General features: G+C 47.0%; 1 protein-coding gene across 9 annotated transcripts in view; it reads left to right on the top strand.

The window, feature by feature from the left end:
* LOC110527347 (guanine nucleotide exchange factor DBS) overlaps nucleotides 1-15341 on the top strand; it is a 69673-nt gene that overhangs the window by 27049 nt on the left and 27283 nt on the right. For all 9 annotated transcript variants that reach the window (XM_036982634.1, XM_036982641.1, XM_036982637.1 and 6 more), the window contains 2 exons: nucleotides 5847-5930; nucleotides 8267-8381. In XM_036982634.1, the coding sequence (XP_036838529.1) occupies nucleotides 5847-5930; nucleotides 8267-8381 (199 nt within the window). The remainder of the gene's footprint in view (nucleotides 1-5846; nucleotides 5931-8266; nucleotides 8382-15341) is intronic.

The following is a 15341-nucleotide window of genomic DNA, read 5'->3' as shown; positions in this document are numbered from 1 at the left end:
ACACAGCGTGGCGCTCCACACAGCGTGGGGCTCCACACAGCGTGGCGCTCCACACAGCGTGGCGCTCCACACAGCCTGGCGCTCCACACAGCCTGGCGCTCCACACAGCATGGTGCGCCACGTCACACACACACACACACGCATACTTCCACATCCCCAATACAATCTGTTGCCTTTCAGTCCACATACCAAGACTGCCCTGCCCACCCTGCCCATACACCACATACCACAACAACACATGAAATTACTGCATGGACCAGCGAACAGAGGGGTTAGCTGTAGGGGTTAAATAAAGGGGAGGGGTTAGGGTCTAGGGGTTAATGTCAGACTGGGTGATTATACTGTATTTTTCAAGGGGCGACATCAAGGACTGTACCACCTGTGATAGTGACTTTGTCCTTCAGACCAGACGTGTAAAGGCAAGGAGGTCTTTCCAGGCTGCTAACGTGTTTTACTGCCGGCTGCTTGTGGGAACATGATGACCGAACAAAGAGAGATTCATGGGACAGGAGAGGGAGTAGCACTCTGTGTAGCACAGAGGCATGGTAACTACCATGTTGGTGCATGTGTGAACCTTTGTGTCAGTGGGGTCACACGATCATGTGAAAGGAATGTCATGACTGGAGTGAAAATGCATTGTAAACTATTCAACAAAAAATGTTGGTCGGATCTTTTGTTTTAGCTCTGATAGCATTCGATAAAACGCATAGAAGGAACGTGGAGAGAGAGACCTCTGTAGAATCTCCATTACTGGAAAGAACTGTGTAGTTGTCTTCCCAGTCCCCACAGCTCAACTAGACCCATGTCTCCACATTAACAATGTAGGCATTAGTAATAGAACCCTGGCCTCCTTTCAATGGAGTATCTCCCCCCTCCTTTTCCCCTTTCCTCTCCCCCCTCCTTTTCCCCTTTCCTCGCCCTCCTCCTTTTCCCCTTTCCTCTCCCTCCTCCTTTTCCCCTTTCCTCCCCCTCCACCTTTTCCCCCTTTCCTCTCCCTCCTCCTTTTCCCCCTTTCCTCTCCCTCCTCCTTTTCCCCTTTCCTCTCCCTCCTCCTTTTCCCCCTTTTCTCCCCCTCCTCCTTTTTCCACTTTCCTCTCCCTGCTCCTTTTTCCCCTTTCTTCTCCCTCCTCCTTTTTCCCCTTTCCTCCCCCTCCTCCCTTTTCCCCTTTCCTCCCCCTCCTCCTTTTTCCACTTTCCTCTCCCTCCTCCTTTTTCCACTTTCCTCTCCCTCCTCCTTTTTGACCTTTTCTCCCCACATATCCTTTTTTTCCCTTTCCTCTCCTCTCCCTCATCCTTTTCCCCCTTTTCTCCCCCTCCTCCTTTTTTCCCTTTCCTCTCCTCTCCCTCCTCCTTTTTCCCCTTTTCTCTCCCTCTCTGAGCTATCATCCATCCAGATCTGAGCTTTAACTTGTTAGGTTATACAATAGTTAACTGACAAGAAGGAATATGGCAAGATATAAAACCTTACATGATAGAAATGTGTTGCATAGAGTAGAAATGATTCTGTCTAATTTCAGGTTAGCTCTCTCTCCACATTGTAAACCTTGACCTTCACTGATTAAGCCCCTGACCTGATTGTGAATGAGTGGAGAGGTGGCAGGGGGTGGGCCGCATTCTTGGCCCCCATCAACCTCAAAACGTGGGGCCTGTGTTGGCCTGGTTGGGAGGAAGTTGGGGGTGTTGTGTGGTTTTGTGCTGCTTAAGAGTTCCCTGGCTGGCACAGGCCTGTTTTGGTGGCTTTTCTCCGGGTCTCAGTTGGAGCGCTCACAGACCACAGTGACGAGACTGAACACATCTCTACACATCATATACAATGCACTCGGTGAGGAGGGTAGGGCCCTTAGTTCTCAATGGAACTGAATGGGTTAGAGACGTTCCTTACCTCTAGTACCAGGAAGAAAGAGGGGAAAACACAGAGCGAGAAGTACTACAAGGTCTATTTTTAGAAGACATGTTTAAGTTAGATGTATTGGAGAATTAGAAATATATACTCACACACATCCTTTGCTCGGTGGCAGCTTCTCTCTAGGGAGGGAGGGGGGGGGGGGGCGTTAATCGAGAGAGTGGGTTTCTGGGTTTGGGCCAAAGTGTTATCCTAACCATGCTATTAAATTAACTATGTTAGACTGAGCTGTTACCTACCACGCAGGGCTGTTAGACTGAGCTGTTACCTACCACCCAGGGCTGTTAGACTGAGCTGTTACCTACCACCCAGGGCTTTAAGACTGAGCTGTTACCTACCACCCAGGGCTTTAAGACTGAGCTGTTACCTACCACCCAGGGCTGTTAGACTGAGCTGTTACCTACCACCCAGGGCTGTAAGACTGAGCTGTTACCTACCACCCAGGGCTGTAGTAAGACTGAGCTGTTACCTACCACCCAGGGATGTTAGACTGAGCTGTTACCTACCACCCAGGGCTGTAAGACTGAGCTGTTACCTACCACGCAGGGCTGTTAGACTGAGCTGTTACCTACCACCCAGGGCTGTTAGACTGAGCTGTTACCTACCACCCAGGGCTTTAAGACTGAGCTGTTACCTACCACCCAGGGCTGTAGTAAGACTGAGCTGTTACCTACCACCCAGGGATGTTAGACTGAGCTGTTACCTACCACCCAGGGCTGTAAGACTGAGCTGTTACCTACCACCCAGGGCTGTTAGACTGACCTGTTACCTACCACCCAGGGCTTTAAGACTGAGCTGTTACCTACCACCCAGGGATGTTAGACTGAGCTGTTACCTACCACCCAGGGCTGTAAGACTGAGCTGTTACCTACCACGCAGGGCTGTTAGACTGAGCTGTTACCTACCACGCAGGGCTGTAAGACTGAGCTGTTTCCTACCACCCAGGGCTGTTCGACTGAGCTGTTACCTACCACCCAGGGCTGTAAGACTGAGCTGTTTCCTACCACCCAGGGCTGTAAGACTGAGCTGTTACCTACCAGCCAGGGCTGTAAGACTGAGCTGTTACCTACCAGCCAGGGCTGTAAGACTGAGCTGTTACCTACCACCCATGGTTGTTAGACTGAGCTGTTACCTACCACCCAGGGCTGTAGTAAGACTGAGCTGTTACCTACCACCCAGGGCTGTAGTAAGACTGAGCTGTTACCTACCACCCAGGGCTGTTAGACTGAGCTGTTACCTACCACCCAGGGCTGTTAGACTGAGCTGTTACCTACCACCCAGGGCTGTTAGACTGAGTTGTTACCTACCACCCAGGGCTGTTAGACTGAGCTGTTACCTACCACCCAGGGCTGTTAGACTGAGCTGTTACCTACCACCCAGGGCTGTAAGACTGAGCTGTTACCTACCAGGCAGGGCTGTAAGACTGAGCTGTTACCTACCACCCAGGGTTGTTAGACTGAGCTGTTACCTACCACCCAGGGCTGTAGTAAGACTGAGCTGTTACCTACCACCCAGGGCTGTTAGACTGAGCTGTTACCTACCACGCAGGGCTGTTAGACTGAGCTGTTACCTACCACCCAGGGCTGTTAGACTGGGCTGTTACCTACCACCCAGGGCTGTTAGACTGAGTTGTTACCTACCACCCAGGGCTGCCTGTCCACCTGTCCTGATGCATTACACCAACATCAGACTGAATACTGACAGTGACTGCCAGCATGCATGTCTATGGTTCTAGAATAGACTGCATTAGTGTTTCTCAACCTTGATCCCTATGGACCCACTCACTGTGTGGATGCTAGTCTTCCCGGCTCCAGCTGGTTGGAGTTAGCTAAGCCTGACAGGTTGACAGGTTGGCAGTGGCGATTTTAGCATGTAAATCTTGGTGGGGCAAACTCAAGAAAAAAAATATACGCATGCCAGCAAAGCCACACTACACAACGCTAAACAATACATTAATGGCACTATAACGGTGACAAACGGTGCCCACAGACTGTTAGGGCCTACATAAAGCTGTCCCAATAGAAGAGCTTTCTTTTCAGCACCAAGTAGTGAATCCTTACCACCAATACACCTGGCTATCAGCGAAGCCTTGTCTGGCGGCAAAACAGTTCATTCAGCCTCATTTACTGCCTCTTTAAAAAAACATAGCTGATATGGCTGACATGCTTAAACAAATGTGGTTTCTATTGACAATTGAGATGTACAAATGGGACGACGAGCGGATAGGAGGCCATCCGTAATTTCTATTAAGACATTAATGACCGAGCTAGGACAGACATAGTCAATATAACTATTTGTTCAGCACTTTTGAAATGTACAGCGACAGAATTCAGAACATGGACTGTTCTTACAGTATTATCCCTGTACACCAAGTCAGAACTGTAGGATAAATAAAGGAGGCACATAAGCAGACAGTGAAAGCTCTTACAATATTCGATGATTACATTTCTCTAAAGCAGGTTATAGGCTACATGTGCACCACCAAGTCAGAACAGTACGCTGAATTATGACGGGGGAAAGGAACAAACTATTAGAGTGAGGCACATGGGCTACTAACAGCTTACGACACAACATACACTTACTATTACTTTCTTAGCTACAGTATACATATCTCCCTGGCATATTACATCATTTATGCAGCAGCATATAAGACATTTTTTGGACCTTGTTGTGCTGTGCTCACTTGAACAGGAAGGAGGTGCGGCGGTCCTGCGTGGGCAAATTTTGTCATCAAACTTTGTCATCAAAGTATGGCATTTTCTGGATTTATGGTGCATTCAAGACAACTGGGAACTCAGAAAAGCACAAGGTTGAATCATGACATCAGTGATCTTCAGGTCGGAGCTCAAGAAAGATTCTCGAGTTCCTGACTTGGAATTCTGAGTTGTATGACCGTATTTTCCCAGTCGGAGCTAGTTTTGTTCAGAGTTCCCAGTTGTCTTGAACTCACTGAAGTCTCCCATTTCCCAGTTCTGAGTTTCCAGTTGTTTTGAACCGCCAGAAGTCATGTTGGATTGACAGTATGGCCAATGTATTCAACCATGGTGTTGAATGTTTATCATTTTAAGCTTGGAAAAGAGACCCTTAAACCCAGACTTGGACCACACGCCCACTCGTCTGACTAGCAGGCTAGTGATTGCTTTGCAACACTTGCAGTTAGCCACTGATTCCTTCCAAACTACTCATTGTTGAATTTGTGATTTCCAACTTGTTGTGTAATGTTCATGACCGATGAGCACCGATACGTTTCATCTATAATTTCTCTTCATATGACAAGGATTGAAAAGGATTTGCCAGTAGATTGTCGACTTGATTAGTCATCTATGAACATCTTGGCCATGTTCTGTTATAATCTCCACCCCTCAGCCTGGTTCCTCTCTAGGTATCTTCCTAGGTTCGGGCCTTTCTAGGGAGTTTTTCCGAGCCACCGTGCTTTTACATCTGCTTGCTGTTTCGGGTTTACAATAATAGATGACAGGTACAGTAACATACAGTATTTACAATAATACTCTCTCTGCCTCTCCCCCTCCTCTCAGCCTCTTCCCGCAGCCTCTCCCCTCTCTCCTCCTCCCCTCTCTACTCCTCTCCTCAGCCTCACCTCCCGCACTCTCTTCCTCACTGAGACTGGGGATGAAAGTTGGAGAAGGGGGGGGATTTGGGGAGACTTCTCCTTGAGAAGTGGGTCAGTGGAGTCTCTGCTCCTCTCTCTCTCTGTCATGTCATTCCAGGTGCTCTGTGTGACTAATACTATGTTCTATTATTGTAAATACTGTATGTTACAGTATTTACAGCTCAGTCTTACGCCCAGGGCTGTAAGACTGAGCTGTATGTTACTGTAACTGTCATCTATTGTTGTAAATACTGTATGTTACTGTATCTGTTGTTGTAAATACTATATGTTACTGTAACTGTAGTTGATGTTTTTTTGTCTCTTATCTTCCAGATGACATCATGCAGCAGGAGAGTGATCGTCTGTTTGCTGCAGACATCGATCCTGACCTCAGGAAACGGTTTGCTTTCCTCTCAGGTCAGTCTTTTTCTTTTCCCTCCATCGCTCCCTCCTTCATAGTTACCTCTCATAGTGGTTCAATCCCAAACATCCGAGTGAGCCAATCCCAACGCTATGCCAAGGCCCTTGAAGATCTCCCTTCACAGATGGAAAAATCTTTAGCAATATGGCAGAAGCTAGTAACCGTGAACCATCCCCAAAGCTGACACAGCCACTGATGGAGCAACAATCATATCACAAAGTAGTAGCTGAATGAAGTAGCTGAGTGAAGTAGCTGGCCTAAACATCAAAACAGAATCCGTCAGCATTTTCCTATTTATAAAAGTACAGGAATAGCACTCTGGCTGACAGAGTACAGCAGTGTTGTTCAAACTGATTTCTGTTGTATGACTTAACTAAATGACTTAACTAAACTATGACTTTTGCAACGATTTGACCTTTGGGGGAAAACTGAGGAAAACCGTTCTACACCAGACCCATATTTCCAAAGAGTTGGGCCAACTCAGTTTGTTCCGTTACTACGGCGATGCCAACCCAGATAGGGCCCCACGTCGGGTTACCACGGATAATAACGGCACGGAGACGGCGACGGCCCGTGACTAATTAATCGACACGGCGATCCACTTGGCAACCTGGCCCGGCAACGGTTGGAAGAGCCAAGTGTGTGTGTGGCACTATGTGCTGCTGTGATTGGCTGCTGAGTGTGTGACTGAATTTAACACTCCACCCGTTGAGAGCGAGAGTGTGTGTGTGTGTGTGTGTCTGTGTGTGTGTGTGTGTGTCTCTAACTGAATTTCACAAGCTTCAGTTCCTTCAGTTCCTTGTTTGTCTTCACATCTCTCTGTCAGTGTGGTTAATAACTCCGTGGTTGCCAGGGGTGATGCGTGTGTGTGTGTGTGTGTGTGTTCATGACAGCTGCCCACCCTCTGAGTAGTCACATGAGCACACAGCTGATGAAGATGATCCTTGGTCTAGTTCTAATTCATACTTCTAAGCTACAGCCTTGGTACGCCACTAGAATGACTCCAAGCCCAGCGGATGAGAGTGTGACGCAGCGCTACTGTTTTAGCTGTGTCATTAAAGACTCCTGCTGTAGGCCTCCCGGGTGGTGCAGTGGGTAAGGGTGCTGTACTGCAGCGCCAGCTGTGCCACCAGAGACTCTGGGTTCGCGCCCAGGCTCTGTCGTAACCGGCCGCGACCGGGAGGTCCGTGGGGCGACGCACAATTGGCCTAGCGTCGTTCGGGTTAGGGAGGGGTTGGCCGGTAGGGATATCCTTGTCTCATCGCGCACCAGCGACTCCTGTGGCGTGCCGGGCGCAGTGCGCGCTAACCAAGGTTGCCAGGTGTTTCCTCCGACACATTGGTGTGGCTGGCTTCCGGGTTGGATGGCGCTGTGTTAAGAAGCAGTGGCTTGGTTGGGTTGTGTATCGGAGGACACATCTCTCCCGAGCCCGTACGGGAGGTGTAGCGATGAGACAAGGTAGTAGCTACTAAACAATTGGATACCACGAAATTAGGGAGAAAGCGGGGTATTATTTTTTTTTTATTATTAAAAAGACTCCTGCTGTGTTCCTCTTCCCCGGTTCTCTCTGTTTGTCCTCTCCCCTGGAGGTTGTCTGTGTCTCCAGGCCTTGTTTTGTGTTGTAATCATTAACCTGGTCCTCTAGTTGCCTACTCAGGCAGGTGTACACACATGGTGCCAGATGGATCAGGGCACAGTGCTCTGGTTCTGCTCTAGTCATCTGGTACCAGATGGATCAGGGCACAGTGCTCTGGTTCTGCTCTAGTCATCTGGTACCAGATTCACACAGACCGCCTGTCTCTTTGTCTCTACTCACCACATTTCTCATTCCCTGTACCCTCCTCTAGCACTAAATCAAGTCAAATATGATTTGTCACAGGCGCCGAATACAACGGGTGTAGGCTTTGCCGTGAAACGCTTACTCGCGAGTCCTTTCCCGACAACGCAGAGTTAAAAAGGAAGAATAAAAATAGAAAAGACTATTATTGCAGCTTGCAGAGCCGCAGTAACACCAGGCTTTGTGAGAGAAGACAGATCCTATATCTCATCCTCTAATCTCCCCCTCCCCCACTCAGACCGTCACATGATTCCTCCGGGTCAATGGTCCTCAAAACCTCTCCTCGGGACCCCCAGACGTTTCACAAAGGGCTTGATGATTAGCTGACAAGTTGAATCCGGTTTGCTAACTGTGGGATAGTTAAAATACATGGAACAGCTGAGGGTCCCCAAGGAGAGGCTGGAACCGCTGCTCTGTGTGTTCATTCCACTGGGAATGGCCTTGTTGAACAAATGTAATCAATTAATCAATCAAACGTCCCCATTTCTTTCCCAGGGGGCCGAGCTGAGAACGGCAGTCCCATCATCGTGTTCCCAGAATTCCCTGCGTTTGGCGAGCTCCAGGAGGAAGAGTTCCACAACGTGCTGACCTACCTGACCAGTGTGCCCAGGTGACACACACACACACACACACACACACACACACACACACACACACACACACAATGCATTGCACACTCTGATGCTTGAACTTGTCATCACTTCCTCAACTATACAAAGTAGTGTGGTAACAATGCCTACCAGCAGATGTCAGTGTAGAACTATTTTCACAGTTCCTTTGTCTGAACAGAACAATGAATCTCCCTACAACAAAGTGAACTTGTCTTATGCAGGACTGTATCTTAACCATTATAGTTGGCATCTCTATTACACCTCAACGTTGCTGCAACTGGTACATGTGGTGTATGTCCTGGTATACGTGTTGTATGTCCTGGTATACGTGTTGTATGTCCTGGTACACGTGGTGTATGTCCTGGTACACGTGGTGTATGTCCTGGTACACGTGGTGTATGTCCTGGTACACGTGGTGTATGTCCTGGTACACAAGGTGTATGGCCCGGTACATGGGGTGTATGTCCAGGTACATGGGGTGTATGTCCTGGACGTTATGCTAGTCCTGTTTCTATACAGGAACTAACTACCTTCTTGGCCAGATATCCCACGATATTCTCAATCTCAATAGGAATTCCTGATATTAATAAATGTTGAATAACTAAAGAAAAGTCATAAAATGGACCATATCCTCCCCTCCCCATTAGCTAATGGTGAAACCTTTAACCCCTGACTCCTGTGGGAGTTGGCTGGGGGGGGGGGGGGGGGGGCTTGGAGAGACAGAGCATGACTGGTGTGGAGGTGTTAATGAAAGAGACTAACGGGGTCTGTCAGTTAAAAGACTCCAGGGCTCAGCTGCTATATGGAAGCAGTTTGTCATAGAAAGGAGTTCTGTAAAGATGTAATTTCAGACAAATCTGAATTGACAAAACAAGAAAGAACATATATATTTCTAAGTAATATAGTATCATATACTATCCATTCGTTACAGCCGGAGGGAACCCATCTGTATCAAATGCATGAATGAGGTTCTACCTGAGATGTATATATTCAGTTGTGGTGTGTGACTGGGTGATGATATGTGTGATCATGAGCTCACATGTTACTAAGACCAGGGGGTGTTCATAAAGCAGACAACTCTCCTGTGGATACTGCCGCCCTCCAGCCCCATGTACCTCTGATGTGAGAGACCCCTACAAATCAGCTGGGCTAGACAATCTGGACCCTTTCTTTCTAAAGATTATCTGCCGAAATTGTTGCCACCCCTATTACTAGCCTGTTCAACCTCTCTTTCGTGTTGTCTGAGATTCCCAAAGATTGGAAAGCAGCTGCGGTCATCCTCCTCTTCAAAGTGGGGGACACTCTTGACCCAAACTGCTACAGACCTATATCTATCTTACCCTGCCTTTCTAAGGTCTTCGAAAACCAAGTCAACAAACAGATTACCGACCATTTCGAATCCCACCATACCTTCTCCGCTATGCAATCTGGTTTCAGAGCTGGTCATGGGTGCACCTCAGCCACGCTCAAGGTCCTAAACGATATCTTAACCGCCATCGATAACAAACAATACTGTGCAGCCGTATTCATTGACCTGGCCAAGGCTTTCGACTCTGTCAATCATCACATCCTCATCGGCAGACTCGATAGCCTTGGTTTCTCAAATGATTGCCTCGCCTGGCTCACCAACTACTTCTCTGATAGAGTTCGTTCAGTGTGTCAAATCGGAGGCCCTGTTGTCCGGGCCTCTGGCAGTCTCTATGGGGGTGCCACAGGGTTCAATTCTTGGACCGACTCTCTTCTCTGTATACATCAATGATGTCGCTCTTGCTGCTGGTGAGTCTCTGATTCACCTCTACGCAGACGACACCATTCTGTATACTTCTGGCCCTTCTTTGGACACTGTGTTAACAACGCTCCAGGCGAGCTTCAATGCCATACAACTCTCCTTCCGTGGCCTCCAATTGCTCTTAAATACAAGTAAAACTACATGCATGCTCTTCAACCGATCGCTGCCTGCACCTGCCCGCCTGTCCAACATCAATACTCTGGACAGTTCTGACTTAAAATATGTGGACAACCACAAATCGCTAGGTGTCTGGTTAGACCGTAAACTCTCCTTCCAGACTCACATCAAACATCTCCAATCCAAAGTTAAATCTAGAATTGGCTTCCTATTTCGCAACAAAGCATCCTTCACTCATGCTGCCGAATAAACCCTTGTAAAACTGATCATCCTACTTCGGCGATGTCATTTACAAAATAGCCTCCAATACCCCATATACTACCCACCACTGCGACCTGTACGCTCTCGTTGGCTGGCCCTCGCTTCATACTCGTCGCCAAACCCACTGGCTTCATGTCATCTGCAAGACCCTGCTAGGTAAAGTCCCCCCTTATCTCAGCTCGCTGGTCACCATAGCAGCACCCACCTGTAGCACGCGCTCCAGCAGGTATATCTCTCTGTTCACCCCCAAAACCAATTCTTCCTTTGGCCGCCTCTCCTTCCAGTTCTCTGCTGCCAATGATTGGAATGAACTACAAAAATCTCTGAAACTGGAAACACTTATCTCCCTCACTAGCTTTAAGCACCAGCTGTCAGAGCAGCTCACAGATTACTGCACCTGTACATAGCCCATCTATAATTTAGCCCAAACAACTACCTCTCCCCCTACTGTATTTATTTATTTATTTATGTATTTATTTATTTTGCTCCTTTGCACCCCATTATTTATATCTCTACTTTGCACATTCTTCCACTGCAAATCTACCATTCCAGTGTTTTACTTGCTATATTGTATTTACTTCGCCACCATGGCCTTTTTTGCCTTTACCTCCCTTATCTCACCTCATTTGCTCACATTGTATATAGACTTATTTTTCTACTGTATTATTGACTGTATGTTTGTTTTACTCCATGTGTAACTCTGTGTATGTGTCGAACTGCTTTGCTTTATCTTGGCCAGGTCACAATTGTAAATGAGAACTTGTTCTCAACTTGCCTACCTGGTTAAATAAAGGTGTAATAAATCAAATAAATAGATAAGAGAGATGGATTCTCCAATTACCTTGAATGAACTACAGTACAAAATAAAAACCCTCCAACCCAAAAAGGCCTGTGGTGTTGATGGTATCCTCAATGAAATTATCAAATATACAGACAACAAATTCCAATTAGCTAGACCAAATTTGACCACAATAACTACCGTGGGATATGCGTCAACAGGAACCTTGGGAAAATCCTCTGCATTATCATTAACAGCAGACTCATACATTTCCTCAGTGAAAACAATGTACTGAGCAAATGTCAAATTGGCTTTTTACCAAATTATTGTACGACAGACCACGTATTCACCCTGCACACCCTAATTGACAACCAAACAAACCAAAACAAAGGCAACGTCTTCTCATGCTTTGTTGATTTCAAAAAAGCCTTTGACTCAATTTGGCATGAAGGTCTGCTATACAAATTGATGGGAAGCAGTGTTGGGGGAAAAACATACAACATTATAAAATCCATGTACACAAACAACATTTGTGCGGTTAAAATAGGCAAAAAACACACATTTCTTCCCACAGGGCCGTGGGGTGAGACAGGGATGCAGCTTAATCCCCAACCTCTTCAACATATAGATCAATGAATTGGCGAGGGCGCTAGAAAAGTCTGCAGAACATAAAATTCGACATACCAATTAGGATCTGGCTAAAAATACTTGAATCAGTTATAGAACCCAGCAGTAGTCGATGAACAGCATTCTCACATAGGTATTCCTCTTGTCCAGATTGGTTAGAGCAGTGTGCAGTGTGGTTGAGATTGCATCGTCTGTGGACCTATATGGCGGTAAGCAAATTGGAGTGGGTCTAGGGTGTCAGGTAGGGTGGAGGTGATATGGTCCTTGACTAGTCTCTCAAAGCACTTCATGATGACGGAAGTGAGTGCTACGGGGCGGTAGTCGTTTAGCTCAGTTACCTTAGCTTTCTTGGGAACAGGAACAATGGTGACCCTCTTGAAGCATGTGGGAACAGCAGACTGGGATAGGGATTGATTGAATATGTCCGTAAACACACCAGCCAGCTGGTCTGCGCATGCTCTGAGGGCGCGGCTGGGGATGCCGTCTGGGCCTGCAGCCTTGCGAGGGTTAACACGTTTAAATGTTTTACTCACCTCGGCTGCAGTGAAGGAGAGTACGCATGTTTTGGTTGCGGGCCGTGTCAGTGGCACTGTATTGTCCTCAAAGCGGGCAAAAAAGTTATTTAGTCTGCCTGGGAGCAAGGCATCCTGGTCCGTGACTGGGCTGGTTTTCTTTTTGTAATCCGTGATTGACTGTAGACCCTGCCACATACCTCTTGTGTCTGAGCCGTTGAATTGCGATTCTACTTTGTCTCTATATTGACGCTTAGCTTGTTTGATTGCCTTGCGGAGGGAATAGCTACACTGTTTGTATTCGGTCATGTTTCCGGTCACCTTGCCCTGATTAAAAGCAGTGGTTCGCGCTTTCAGTTTCACGCGAATGCTGCCATCAATCCACGGTTTCTGGTTTGGGAATGTTTTAATCATTGCTATGGGAACGACATCTTCAACGCACTTTCTAATGAACTCGCTCACCGAATCAGCGTATTCGTCAATGTTGTTGTCTGACGCAATACGAAACATATCCCAGTCCACGTGATGGAAGCAGTCTTGGAGTGTGGAATCAGATTGGTCGGACCAGCGTTGAACAGACCTCAGCGCGGGAGCTTCTTGTTTTAGTTTCTGTTTGTATGCAGGGAGCAACAAAATGGAGTCGTGGTCAGCTTTTCCGAAAGGAGAGCGGGTTAGGGCCTTATATGCGTCGCGGAAGTTAGAATAGCAATGATCCAAGGTTTTGCCAGCCCTGGTTGCGCAATCGATATGCTGATACAATTTAGGGAGTCTTGTTTTCAGATTAGCCTTGTTAAAATCCCCAGCTACAATGAATGCAGCCTCAGGATATGTGGATTCCAGTTTGCAAAGAGTCAAATAAAGTTCGTTCAGAGCCATCGATGTGTCTGCTTTGGGGGGAATATATACGGCTGTCATTATAATCAAAGAGAATTCCCTTGGTAGATAATGCGGTCGACATTTGATTGTGAGGAATTCTAAATCAGGTGAACAGAAGGACTTGAGTTCCTGTATGTTGTTGTGACCACACCACGTCTCGTTAACCATAAAGCATACGCCCCCGCCCCTCTTCTTACCAGAAAGATGTTTGTTTCTGTCGGCGCGATGCGTGGAGAAACCAGCTGGCTGCACCGACTCCGATAGCGTCTCCAGTGAGCCATGTTTCCGTGAAGCAAAGAACGTTACAGTCTCTGATGTCCCTCTGGAATGCTACCCTTGCTCGGATTTCATCAACCTTGTTGTCAAGAGACTGGACATTGGCGAGAAGTATGCTAGGGAGGGGGCGCGATGTGCCCGTCTCCGGAGTCTGACCAGAAGACCGCTTCGTTTCCCTCTTTTACGAAGTCGTTTTTTTGGGTCGCCGGCTGGGATCCATTCCGTTGTCCTGGGTGAAAGGCAGAACACAGGATCCGCTTCGCGAAAGTCATATTCTTGGTCGTACTGATGGTGAGTTGACGCTGCTCTTATATTCAGTAGTTCTTCTCGACTGTATGTAATGAAACCTAAGATTACCTGGGGTACCAATGTAAGAAATAACACGTAAAAAAACTAAAAACTGCATAGTTTCCTAGGAAAGCGAAGCGGCCATCTCTGTCGGCGCCGGAAGTAACCCGATGTAAAGACTCAGTGAGCATAGCCTTGCTATTGAGAAAGGCCGCTGTAGGCAGACCTGGCTCTCAAGAGAAGACAGGCTATGTGCTCACTGCCCACAAAATGAGGTGGAAACTGAGCTGCACTTCCTTACCTCCTTCCCAACATATTTCCCTCAGATTACACAGATCCACAAAGAATTTGAAAACAAACCCGATTTTGATAAACTCCCATATCTATTGGGTGAAATACCACAGTGTGCCATCACAGCAGTAAGATGTGTGACCTGTTGCCACAAGAAAAGGTCAACCAGTGAAGGACAAACACCATTGTAAATACAACCCATATTTATGTTTATTTATTTTCTCTTTTGTACTTTAACTATTTGCACATCGTTACAACAATGTATATAGACATAATATAACATTTGAAATGTCTATATTCTTTTGGAACGTCTGTGAGTGTAATGTTTACTGTTCATTTGTATTGTGTATTTCAATTCTGTATATTATCTACCTCACTTGCTTTGGCACTATTAACATATGTTTCCCAAGCCAATAAAGCCCCTTGAATTGAATTGAGAGAGGGGGGGTGCTTTCTCTGTTGTGCTCTCTAGCTTGCTTTCATTTATTCCCTCGCTTTCATTCTCTTTCTCTGTGCCTCTCCCTTTCTCTCTTGCTTACTTACTCACTCTTTCTTTCTCTCTCTCTCTCTAGCGCACTCGCCAGACCAAAAGCGTGAGCGACTGTAAGGGGGTAGAAAGAGGGAGCTGGAAGAGGAGATATAAAAGAGAAAGCGGGGGTATTGTGGGGGTGTAGACGGGGTGTCCTGGGTGTTTAATTACTATGAGTTTATCTCTGAATCAGAGTGTTGTATTTAACACGGTGTCCAATAGAGAAACATCCATCATGCTGCCAGTTCAGCACTATGGACGGTCCTGATTAGTACCACTGGATAAATCATATCACCGTCTGTTTTATCTCACAAGATGCATGCTCTCTGCACTTTCTCCTCTCCTTTTTCTCTCTGTCCTCTCTCTCTCTCTTTGTTCATCTCTACCTTAATTTCTATAAATCTCTCTTTCTATCTCTATGGCTTCATCCTTGTCCTTTACTTATGTGCTCTCCTCACTGCCAACACACATGCTGCTGAGCAGAGAGGGAGAGAGAGAGGAAAGGAGGGGGAGAGAGAGAGAGAGCCAATGAGACGAGGGGGAGGGGAGGGGAAGCTCTATAGCTAAAGCGAGAAGAAAGCTGTGTGTGTGTGTGTGTGTGTGTGTGTGTGCACC

This window comes from Oncorhynchus mykiss, chromosome 7 (assembly GCF_013265735.2).
Source record: "Oncorhynchus mykiss isolate Arlee chromosome 7, USDA_OmykA_1.1, whole genome shotgun sequence".
NCBI classification, from domain to species: Eukaryota; Metazoa; Chordata; class Actinopteri; order Salmoniformes; family Salmonidae; genus Oncorhynchus; species Oncorhynchus mykiss.
The sequence above is the reverse complement of the archived record's forward strand: the minus strand, read 5'-3'. Positions and strand labels throughout refer to the sequence as shown.